General features: G+C 35.1%; 1 protein-coding gene across 4 annotated transcripts in view; it reads left to right on the forward strand.

Moving 5' to 3' along the window:
- The window catches only part of LOC138318175 (uncharacterized), a 74865-nt gene that overhangs the window by 22920 nt on the left and 38361 nt on the right, over positions 1–13584 (forward strand). For all 4 annotated transcript variants that reach the window (XM_069260337.1, XM_069260335.1, XM_069260336.1 and 1 more), the window contains 4 exons: positions 2242–2370; positions 2750–2818; positions 3342–3430; positions 3665–3805. In XM_069260337.1, the coding sequence (XP_069116438.1) occupies positions 2242–2370; positions 2750–2818; positions 3342–3430; positions 3665–3805 (428 nt within the window). The remainder of the gene's footprint in view (positions 1–2241; positions 2371–2749; positions 2819–3341; positions 3431–3664; positions 3806–13584) is intronic.

Below are 13584 nucleotides of genomic sequence, written 5' to 3' on the forward strand. Positions count from 1 at the left end.
ATCAGTCATGGTTTAATATTCCTACCTTTTTTCACATGTAGCCATGGAGCCATGGGGCTTAATAGAACTTTCTTTAACATTGTGATTAAAAGAGTTGATGTTTTGTGTGTAAGGTACAGTATGTATATGACTGGTATGTAAACTATTGTTTATGTTCTTATTTCCACCTGGCAGGCTGCGTGGTTACTAGGTAACACTATTTTCTACCATTTATGGGAGTAGGGGGTTTGGTATAGCAGCCTATACATGTATCTATATTTGTATATTTTATAAGGTGGCATCATTTTCATAACCATGTTTGGTGGCTGGAATACTGATATGAAATTTGTATCCTATATTAAAAAAAAAAGGAAAATTTCACAGATCCATTAAAAGTCCATTAGAATGTTTGAAATGTCTGCCAGTTTAATGGTCTTAATGACAGCCCCTCAACATATGTAAAATCTAAATGGTGTTCCTATTAGGTATATTTGCATATTACAAAGTTATCTGCCTTTTCAGGTAGGTAAAGATTGTAATGTCATTATTATTTGAGGAAAACGTCATATTTCGTCACAGTTAATACCTACCCATAAGGGTAGATAACTCTGTATTATGCAAAGACGGAATAAAGATGTGTTGATGACTTCCACCAAGAAAGCGCTACAAAGTGATGCCCTAGTAGAAATAAATACAGGTAGAGATTCATTGATAAGATCAAATCATACTAAACACTATAGCTTCATAACGTGTTTACAATCTAGGTCTAATGGATGTTTTAATGGTAACGTTGCAGTTTTAGTTTAATGATTTAGATACATGTATTAACTTGTGGTTGGCGAGTTAATGTGTTCATTAATTTGATCATTAATTTGCAATGTTATTCTAACTATCACATAATGAATAGCAAAATGTTTGCTGATAACTTGTTTCATGTTTATTCATGTTTTCACCATATTAAACTCATTTTTGTTTGGTTAGAATGATAATTAAAAACTACACCAACACCAACATCAATTACATATAGAACAAAAAGGACTGACTTTATGTCTGTAATTAACAAAAGGGGTGCAGCTTTTATGTTTGCTTTGCCAATATTCTTTACAAAGCATTATTATGTAATTGACTTCATTGATACATGTTATGGACAGTAGACAGTGACAGTAGATAGTCAAGAAAGAGAGATAATTGAGATAAGGTGAATATAAGCAGAAAAGAAGGGGAGATAATTTGGTTTTGGTGATGATAGCAGACAGCAGAGAAGGGGAGATAATTTATTTTAGGTTATAGCATACAATAAAGAAGGAGAGATCATTTGTTTTGGGTTATAGTAGACTGCAAAGAATGGAGATAATTTGGTTTTGGTGATGGTAGACAGCAAAGAAGGGGAGATAATTTGTTTAAAATGATAGTAGACAGCAAAGAAAGGGAGATATTTTGGTTTTGGTAATGATAGACATTAAATATGCGGAGTTAATTTTGGTAGATAACACTAAAACATTGGTGGGTGGTGTGAGGGATATAGTCAGATGACAGGAAATAGTTCAGATTTCATAGCAAAGGGTAATTCAGTCAACTCTATTTTGTAAATTAATATCATAATTCAGAAAGTAGTCTATAACATTTAACGGGAATGTTGTAAAATACAGTTAGAATCTAACCAGCATGACAATTTAATTATATGTGAGCACTCAAAATATGCATGGCAATAACTGGCTATTATGATATTTTTTCAATAGTATTACAATAATTGCATGCTCCCATATAACTACATGAAATCACTTTGTAAACTATGTTCATATATCTCATGAGCATATATTTTTGATAATATGCATGGCTGTCATATTGCTTTAAAATGTTAACAGGTTTTTGTCTATAAGTTTCTTGAAATAATGATCATGATGCATGCTTTCATTTTCATGGTTTTTCATTATAATACAAACATTGAATGTTGTCTGTCTTTTACATCTGTCATTTGGCCAAAGTAATCTATAAATAGGTGTCTTGTGTTTATTAAATTATAGAAACAGGAAGAAGTAGAACTTGTCATGTAGAAAATATCTGTTTTATGTGTACAACATTTCTGTTGAGTTGAAAGTTGTTTTTTTCCATTGGATATTTGTTCACTGGGACTTAAATTTTATTCAGATATCAAACCCTAAATAACAGTGATTACTTTGGTCAGATAACAGATATACCAGAGGGGAGATGTGGATTCAGAGTTTGAGAATATGATCACATCTGATTTCTTTATTAACACAGGGCCACATGAATGGTGTTTTATGTGTCCAGTTTGACAAACGACGACTGATATCAGCTGGACTGGACAGGACTGTCCGAGTGTGGGATATCAGAAGTGGCCGTAGTATCCACAAGCTGTATGGCCATAAGGTCAGTGTTTAAGTGTTTATAAGGATTGATATGATATTTTTACAAAGTTTATGTATGAGGATTTGATATTTATAATAAAATAAGACATAAAGAAAACACTTAATAAACAAAACATGCACAATAAAATACAGTATAACCCCAAACTCGAACCCGGATTCCTCGAATATACCCCCTATTTGTCGAACTGGTCTTACGGTTCCGACCATGTCCCTATATAACCGATGTAACAAAACCCCAGATAGCTCAAACAGCTATTCGTTGAATACCCCTTATGCCTCGAACAGAAATATGTCCCCGTTTCATCAAATACATAGTACATTGTATTTACCCAGTTTGATTGTGGAGGTGCTATATTTACACCGTATTGTGTTGTGTACAGGGAGGGATCCGATGTTTACACTTTGAGGAGAACACTCTGGTTACTGGATCCTGGGACACCACACTTATTGTAAGTAAAAAAAAAGTATCACAAGCCTGGAACTGCCTGCTGGTTGGTGGTTTTTCTTTTGGTACTCAGGATATCATCCACCAATAAACCTGTCACATCCTTAAATTACTCTGGTTGTTAATAGGATGCTAAACTAATCAACCCAAAACCATTCTACAGTCGAAACTGTCTGAGCGACCCCCTGTATGTAACGACTCCCTGTCTTATGTGACAGACTTGAGAGCCCGCAATCTATTTTGCTATATACAAGGAATGGGTCTGTATTCAGCGACTCCCTGTGTTACGTGACAAGCGACCATGTTTTTACAACCCAAAGTTTGTGATAAGTCTGCAAAGAGGACAGGTTATATATTACTACTTAAATATAGTTTACTTTGATGAATATGTAATGTCTTTACTATGAATTGTTTTCTGTAATTTGGAGGTCTTGACTTAGATTTCTAGTAGAGGTCAAATTAAGAAACCCATTCTCCATTTTAGGTTTTTGTTGAGAGGTATATCATTTTTACTTTCTTGTACCTAGGTGTGGGACCTGCGTTCCTTTGAGAAGAGAGCTACCATGGCCAAACATACAGGCTGTGTGTCCTGTGTAACAATGAACCATGAATACATGTAAGTAGTTGTTTGTTTCTTTGAGAGAGTTGGAGGATGGGGAATAATAAGGTGTACTGGAAAAAACAGTTTATATATTAACAAAATGTTTTGTGTAGGAGAAATTTTAGTTAAATTTTAGTTTAGAAAACTTTGACAATAGTACAACATTTAATATTTGATATTTCAAGGATCGTATATCCTTGAAAAAAGCCAATGAATCATGTATCCTATTGTTGTTTTTATCTCTTTCAGTATATCAGGCTCCCACGACCTTTCTCTGAGAGTGTGGTACCGACCTACGTACCAAGAGTATAAGGTCTTACGAGGACACAAGGGACTTATCAACTGTGTCGCATTTGATGGCGAGAATGTGGTGTCAGGCTCAAGTGACATGTAAGTAGACTGGTTCATTACTTTTTGGACAAACCCATAGACAATATAACATACAATTAAATCTGCCTTGTCGACCACCTTTGTTTAATGAGATCATTTTATCAGGGTCACACATGGTCAATTTTGTTTGACCTGTGTATAAAGAATACTTGGCTATAAAGACAATTATATTTGGTCCTTTGGGTGGTCTTATAGACAAGTTTGACTGTATACATGTAAAATGTCAACTTTTTTACAACCATTTTGAAGCAAGTTTTTCAAATTTATGTCAAATACAATTGTTGGCTCCTGTATGAGGATACAGAATCAAGGTCTTGAAAATCTGATTTTGTCAGGGGTAGGTTATCCATGATACTTTGGGGCAGCTGGCAGATAAGGAAGTTTAGTTATACAATGTAGTTAATCTACTGATATTCTACCACTAGTTCTCATCTCCCATCCAGAGTTCATATGGTATCACATGTTTCTAGTTACTCTGAAGCTCTGGCAATTCTCCACTACTAAAACCCAGTTACCAATTCCTAAAGTTGTTCATAGAACAAGTCAAACATGTATTTGCTTTTGTGCCAGAAAATCCTAAAGTAAACTGCCACACTAGCTAAGCAGTTTATTGATTCCATCAGCACTGATTACATCAAATCAGGAAATAAAATCCAAGGTACTAGGTAAAATGACTGGTAAATTTACCGGTCCGCTGTAGTAACAAATTATTACAGCTATGTTTGGATTTCAACAGGAGTTATCTTTCTTTCAATATCTTTACTTGCACAGTATGTTTCTAAATGTTTTCCTCTCTGTATTGGTAATTGTTTTTGTTTGTTTGAATGTTATTTCTTATATTATGCTTAAAATAACATTATCAGACTATGTATGGTTTTTTGGCCCCCAAATCCATCAAATTTTCAAACCTGTTATTTAGTATTTTTAAAAATTGTTGGATTTGAAATATTTAATACATCCCTAACTTATAAATAGTTTTCTTATTTCTCAGCTTCAGTTGCCATGGTAACTACTCAAAATATGCAGAAATTATGAAAAGGATGAAATTTTACAATTTTGACCATTTTTTGCTTGGTTTTTATTTTAGTAACCATAGAGCGCATCATTGAACAAACTTTATATTTCTCCTAACAATGTATTGGAAGTGCATACATATTCTCTGAATATTAATTTTGTTCAAGGATGCACTCTATAGTTTCATAGACAAAAAATGGCCAAAAATTCTTAAATTTCTAAATTTTCGTAATTTATGCACATCAATCGGCACATAATACGTATCGGAACAGTACTTATTCCATGAATAGATTAATCATGCGACTACAGAGCCACCTTTTGTAAGTTTTATGTCCGATTCCTACTTGTGCGTCTTTAATGTATCATATTAAGGCATACAAAACCAAAAGATAAATTATTTTGGTGTAATAACATAGCATTTCATATTATCTTTTTAACGATATACAATACTTCATTAGATCTGTTGGGGTTTTCTTGCAATTTCCAGTTTTGCTATTAATTTTTCATGAAAATAGAGGAATTTCATTTCATTAGTTTTTAATAAATTCCTTAGATAACAATGACAAACCCTGAGTACCCTAAAATTTTAGCAATCAAAATTATCTTCATATATAATTTATTGACTCAATATGAAAATATTGTGTCGATGAATTACTGGGTATGCCGACTTTTTTGCACTTTTGTACCTCTACCCCCTTTATTTCTTACCCAATATCAAATTTGATAAACAACTTTGTAGCCCTTTATATAAGAATATGTTAGGTATAACATCATGTTTCGATGCCTTTCAATTATTGAGAAGAAGTTGTTTGAATGAAAAGTTTATAAGAACGACGAAATGCGAACAGCGCACGACAAGGGACAAAGCATGGTGACTATAGGTCATTCTGACCCTTCGGGTTAGATGACCTTATGACATTAGAATGAAATAACGATGAAAATGCGGTCCTGCAGGTAGGGCGTTAGAATTGTACCTACTGCCCCTATTGCATGATCATAAAAGGCGACTAAATTTAGGATCGTATCATAGCATCTCTTCTTCCTAACTTAATTTATACTTCCTAATGTCTTCCTTGACACTGCCCCACATTTGGCCTTCGGTTGAGAGCTCGCCCCTTTGAGGTAGGCTCTGCATTCTGTCACCTGGCCGAGACACACCCTGTTTAGCGCTTAGCATTAAGGGAGTAGGACGACTGGTTCGCCTGTTGTCAGTATAATGTGACTGGATGGGAATGTGTTGCTTGGTGTCTTTGGCGGCATGTTTCAGTGATATAGCACTATGAAAAGGGCAAGAGTTCCACTATAGAAGAAGACACAACATGAATATACCGCAGTCTCCCATATCGCACATTACACATTTCATACACTCAAGACACTGCATACATGCCGTCCTTACATGATCCTGGCTGTTAATAGGATGTTGATTTAATCAAACAAAATATGAAAACAATTTTATAAAGTCAAGAATACAGGAATCGGTCTACCACGAAAGAAAACTGGTTGATTCGCTGATTTTCACTGACGCACTACTACAGCTATAGTCATTTAAGGACAGCATCCCGTGTATGTCCTTTCATATATTCTATGGTGTTGCCCTATCAAAGGACAGAACGATGATATTTCATCAAAGATTTTTTTCCATAATTAATTTAGTAACAATAGTATTTTTTTGAAATTAGCGAATCTAATATAAACATTGACCGACCAATTCTTATATAAACTTATTGATACAGGTATTTCGGTCTCCTTTTGTTCTAAGAAGTTAGACGAAAATATCTAGCAATATGAAGCTGCTAGAAAGCATGCACTTTCATGAAGGATGTTGGATGAGAAAAACTTATAACTTGTAATCAGTACCTGGTAAACTTTTTTGGTGGTATTATTTCGTGATACCTATAGGTTACTAAAGGTAAAATGAGAAATAGCGCCTCGTTTGATGTCTGATTGACGCCAGCAAAAAAAAAATACCAAATTAAGTCGCCTTTTACGATCATGCAATGAGATAGAAGGTGAAATTCTAAATAACTAAATAGATGAAATAAACCTAAAAAATGTGGCATATCCAATATTTACGTTCGATTTGTGATCAAATGATATTGAATACAGCCAAGTGTGATATGTTGTTAAAAAGGAAATTTGATGTGGTTTTTTTTAATCACAAGAAAAACGTGATTTAAGTGTTTTTATTATGACTTATGCCAGGTAAAAGGCCCAATGGACATTAAATTTACCAGTGTTAATGTAGGGGGCGCTGTAGTCCTAATAATGGTCCAATCAGGTTCTAAGTATTATAGACATATGTGTATAAATGCAATTAACTACCAGGTAATTTAAATTCAAAAATCAAAAAGTTATCGTGTGCGGATTTTCACCCTATATGCAACACATCCTTTTATGTATTTTGGGTGGGCAAAAAGGTCACAAAGCATATATAATCCTTTTACTACTACTTTCTTTTATTTTTGATATTTTTTATGTAAATATAACATAAAAATTACTATGTTCTTTTTCTTAAAGCAGAGTTGTCTTTCTTCCCACACAAGCTATCAGTATTATGTACTTGGCATTAGCTACCACTTTAAATACTGAAGGTGCACCTTTAATGCAATTTTAAAAAATCAGTGTAACAGATTAAGAAAAATACAAAAAACCACAATTGCCATAAAAAAAATAAAAATGTAAATATTGGGGGGGGGGTCACATCTTATATTTAAAACCTGGTGAATTATTAATCGCCTGCCATTGACTGTTTTCATGATTGCTGCAGAACCAAAAGTATGAAAATACAAAATCTGTTTTATGTATTATTCTTAATTGGCTAATCATGAATATTTCTATCCCCAAATGAATTTGGAATCTCCATACCCCACAGACATTACCAGTATACAAAGCCCCCACAAACATTACCAGCATACAAAGTCCCCACAAACATTACCAGTATACAAAGTCCCCACAAACATTACCAGTATACAAAGTCCCCACAAACATTACCAGTATACAAAGTCCCCACAAACATTACCAGTATACAAAGTCCCCACAAACATTACCAGTATACAAAGTCCCCACAAACATTACCAGTATACAAAGTCCCCACAAACATTACCAGTATACAAAGTCCCCACAAACATTACCAGTATACAAAGTCCCCACAAACATTACCAGTATACAAAGTCCCACAAACATTACCAGTATACAAAGTCCCCACAAACATTACCAGTATAAACCCACAAACATTACCAGTATACAAAGTCCCCACAAACATTACCAGTATACAAAGTCCCCACAAACATTACCAGTATACAAAGTCCCCACAAACATTACCAGTATACAAAGTCCCCACAAACATTACCAGTATACAAAGTCCCCACAAACATTACCAGTATACAAAGTACCCCACAAACATTACCAGTATACAAAGTCCCCACAAACATTACCAGTATACAAAGTCCCCACAAACATTACCAGTATACAAAGTCCCCACAAACATTACCAGTATACAAAGTCCCCACAAAAACATTACCAGTATACAAAGTCCCCACAAACATTACCAGTATACAAAGTTTCCACAAAACATTACCAGTATAATACAAAATTAAGTACAGTCATCACAAACATTACCAGTATAACAAGTCTCACAAACATTACCAGTATACAAGTCATACACAAACATTACCAGTATACAAAGTTCAACACAAACATTACCAGTATAACAAGTCATCACAAACATTACCAGTATACAAGTCATCACAAACATTACAGTATACAAGTCATCACAAACATTTACCAGTATACAAGTCATCACAAACATTACCAGTATACAAGTCATCACAAACATTACCAGTATACAAGTCATCACAAACATTACCAGTATACAAAGTCCCCACAAACATTACCAGTATACAAAGTCCCCACAAACATTACCAGTATACAAAGTCCCCACAAACATTACCAGTATACAAAGTCCACAAACATTACCAGTATACAAGTTTCATCACAAACATTACCAGTATACAAGTTCAACACAAAACATTACCAGTATACAAAGTCCCCACAAACATTACCAGTATACAAAGTATACCCACAAACATTACCAGTATACAAAGTCCACACAAACATTACCAGTATACAAAGTTTCCACAAACATTACCAGTATACAAGTCATCACAAACATTACCAGTATACAAAGTCCCCACAAACATTACCAGTATACAAGTCTCACAAACATTACCAGTATACAAGTCATTCACAAACATTACCAGTATACAAAGTCCCCACAAACATTACCAGTATACAAAGTCCCACAAACATTACCAGTATACAAGTCAATCACAAACATTACCAGTATACAAGTCATCACAAACATTACCAGTATACAAAGTCCCACACAAACATTACCAGTATACAAAGTCCCACAAACATTACCAGTATACAAGTCCCCACAAACATTACCAGTATACAAGTCATCACAAACATTACCAGTATACAAGTCCCACAAACATTACCATACAAATCACAAACCAGTATACAAAGTCCCCACAAACATTACCAGTATACAAGTCCACAAAACATTACCAGTATACAAGTCATCACAAACATTACCAGTATACAAAGTTCCACAAACATTACCAGATACAAAGTCCCCACAAACATTACCAGTATACAAAGTTTCACAAACATTACCAGTATACAAAGTCCCCACAAACATTACCAGTATACAAAGTTCCACAAACATTACCAGTATACAAGTACCAGTATACAAGTCATCACAAACATTACCAGTATACAAAGTTTCCACAAACATTACCAGTATACAAAGTCCCACAAACATTACCAGTTATACAAAGTTCTTCACAAACATTACCAGTATACAAAGTCCCCACAAACATTACCAGTATACAAGTTTCCACAAACATTACCAGTATACAAGTCATCACAAACATTACCAGTATACAAGTCATCACAAACATTACCAGTATACAAAGTCATCCACAAACATTACCAGTATACAAGTCATCACAAACATTACCAGTATAAAGTTTCCACAAAACATTACCAGTATACAAAGTCATCCACAAACATTACCAGTATACAAGTCATCACAAAACATTACCAGTATAACAAAGTTTCCACATACATAACATTACCAGTATACAAGTCATCACAAACATTACCAGTATACAAAGTCATCCACAAACATTACCAGTATACAAGTCATCACAAACATTACCAGTATACAAGTCATCACAAACATTACCAGTATACAGTATCACAAACATTACCCAAACAAACATTACCAGTATACAAAGTCCCACAAACATTACCAGTATACATTACCATAAAACAAACATTACCAGTATACAAAGTCATCACAAACATTACCAGTATACAAGTCATCACAAACATTACCAGTATACAAAGTTTCCCCACAAACATTACCAGTATATACAAAGTTCATCACAAACATTACCAGTATACAAAGTCATCCACAAACATTACCAGTATACAAGTCATCACAACACAACATTACCAGTATACCAAGTACAATCACAAACATTACCAGTATACAAGTCATCACAAACATTACCAGTATACAAAGTCATCACAAACATTACCAGTATACAAAGTCATCACAAACATTACCAGTATACAAAGTTTCCACAAACATTACCCAGTCATATACAGTATACAAGTCACAAACATTACCAGTATACAAGTCATCACAAACATTACCAGTATACAAGTCATCACAAACATTACCAGTATACAAGTCATCACAAACATTACCAGTATACAAGTCATCACAAACATTACCAGTATACAAAGTCATCACAAACATTACCAGTATACAAGTCATCACAAAACATTACCAGTAAACAAATCCACAAACATTACCATATACATCACAAAACATTACATTACCAGTATACAAGTCATCACAAACATTACCAGTATACAAAGTCCATCCACAAACATTACCAGTATACAAGTTTCATCACAAACATTACCAGTATACAAGTTCATCACAAACATTACCAGTATACATTCCACAAACATTACCAGTATACAAAGTCATCACAAACATTACCATATACAAAGTTTCCCCACAATACAGTTACAAACATTAGTATACAAAGTCCCCACAAACAAATTACCAGTATACAAAGGCCACAACACATTACCAGTATACCAGTATACAAAGTACCCACAAACATTACCAGTATACAAAGTCCCCACAAAAACCATTACCAGTATACAAAGTCCCCACAAACATTACCAGTATACAAAGTCCCACACAAACAAAGTCCCCCACAAACAATACCAGTATACAAAGTCCCCCACAAACATTACATGTCTTATGGTTTCTTGTTACTTAATGGGTTTATCAACTTAACATAATGTTATTGGTGTGTATGTAGCAAAATCAAGTCCTTTATTTGTAGTAGAAAGTTTATTTGAAATCGTTAATAACTAGATTAACTCATTTATAGTTTACTTTGTATATTCAGCAGTTGGAGATTTCAAATTAGTGTAGTTCAGCTCACCAGTGATATCGTTTCTGTTACTAAATCATGTTACATGAATTATGTTGTTGACACAGTAGTTTAAATACTTCTATCCATTTCCGATTCCCTGGCCATTATTAGGTCACAGAAGCGGATCTCGTCGGCATGAGATTCTATAATCTGCTTGATATGGAGACAGTTCCAAACATAATTGTAAAAACCAAAGTTCATATGTCAAATTTAAAGGCTAAATTCTGCCGTGCACCAACAATTATCTCAGTATTTCCAGATGATGAACTTTGTTCTGCTTGTTCCACAAAAGCTTCTAAGTCAGACTCTCTATCCAAATATTATGATGGGATGTTCATCTGTCATATGGACTTTGATAAATGGGTTTTAGAAGATGTTGTAATTAGGCCCATAATGTGTTACGACTACTGGGATGTGCAGCCTGCAGTCTCTTGTCAGAGGCAACATGTTCCATGTATATAAGCACGTGGTATGGCAAATTTGATATAATTCTTCACCACTAAACCAGACAAATCTTGATCCTAAAAATAACCAAGAGGGTTTAATTTGATAAATATTTTCTAAATCCAGGTATGATCATGTGGCGATAGCAATCTAATTACTATTTGTGTGGAGAAGTGTGTCGTATTTTTCGTTCTGTGGTCTCAAAAATGAGTCGTGTTTGCAATGAAATGGCAAAAGCATTGGAAGCGTAGCATGAACCAAGAAAGGCCACAACCATTTTAGATATGTAACATGTCATTTATCAGTTGTCTTACTGCTATCTTAGACCCAAAGTTTATCTCAGTACACTGTAATCCACAACACACCTGCAGCAAAGAAAACTCTAGTTGCCAAACAAAAATTGTTGTGCATGAAGTCTGCCTCCCAGAGATGTTTGAAGTGTTCAAGCACCTGGGTGAATCTGACTTGAGCTGATGTAGTGTTGAGGGAGAACACCACAGGACAGGGGTGTCTGCTGGGGTTCCTGTAGGATTAGATGCTACAATGTCAGCATCTGAATCAAAAATAAAAGATGAAATTCGGTGATAATCTAATATTGAGGTTTATAGCATACCATAGTGGGTGAATCAGATGGAGGGATCTTTGTAAATTAATAAATTCTCCAAAACATCTGAATTATGTGCCAATTTCCTATTGAATAATATGCTGGAAGAGGATACATGGCAACCCCCTTGAGCTGGGAGGGAATCCTGTGGTCTTTTTAATGAACTTAAGTGTAAAGCCTACATTTCAAATCTAGATGGTAATCAAATGGACAAATAGCTTCCCCCTCGTAAACCATTACCTTAACGATGATGGGGCTTTGTATGATAAGAACATTAGTAGAGCTTTAGAGTTAATTGCTATGTGTTTTACAGTACATGATCCACCCTGTTTTGTGTTAAAGAACCAGCTGTTGTGTGTCATTAGACACTTACCCTGCTATGACCCTGACTGTTGTGTGTCATTAGACACTAACCCTGCTATGACCTTGACTGTTGTGTGTCATCAGACATTTACCCTGCTATGACCCTAACTGTTGTGTGTCATAAGACACTTACCCTGCTTGGACCCTTATGGTTGTTTGTCATTTAAGACACTTACCCTGCTATGACCCTGACAGTTGTGTCATTAGACACTAACCCTGCTATGACCCTGACTGTTGTGTGTCATTAGACACTTACTATGACCCTAGACTGTTGTGTGTTCATAAGACACTTACCCTGCTATGACCCTGACTGTTGTGTGTCAAAAGGACACTTACCCTGCTATGACCCTGACTGTTGTGTGTCAAAAGACACTTACTATCTGACTACTTGACCCCTGACTGTGTGTCATTGTGTGACCCATTAGACACTTTACTCTGTGTGTCATTAGACACTTACCCTATGACTGTTGTGTGTCATTAGACACTATACCCTGTGATGACCCTGACTGTTGTGTGTCATAGACACTTACCCTGCTGCTAACTGTTTGTGTCATTGTACCCTGTTGTTGTGTCATTAGACACTTACCCTGCTATGACCCTGACTGTTGTGTGTCATTAGACACTTACCCTGCTATGACCCTGACTGTTGTGTGTCATTAGACACTTACCCTGTTATGACCCTGACTGTTGTGTCATTAGACACTTACCCTGTTATGACCCTGACTGTTGTGTCATTAGACACTTACCCTGCTATGACCCTGACTGTTGTGTGTCATTAGACACTTACCCTGCTATGACCCTGACTGTTGTGTCATTAGACA

The sequence above is a fragment of the Argopecten irradians genome, chromosome 3, assembly GCF_041381155.1.
Source record: "Argopecten irradians isolate NY chromosome 3, Ai_NY, whole genome shotgun sequence".
In the NCBI taxonomy this organism is placed as follows: Eukaryota; Metazoa; Mollusca; class Bivalvia; order Pectinida; family Pectinidae; genus Argopecten; species Argopecten irradians.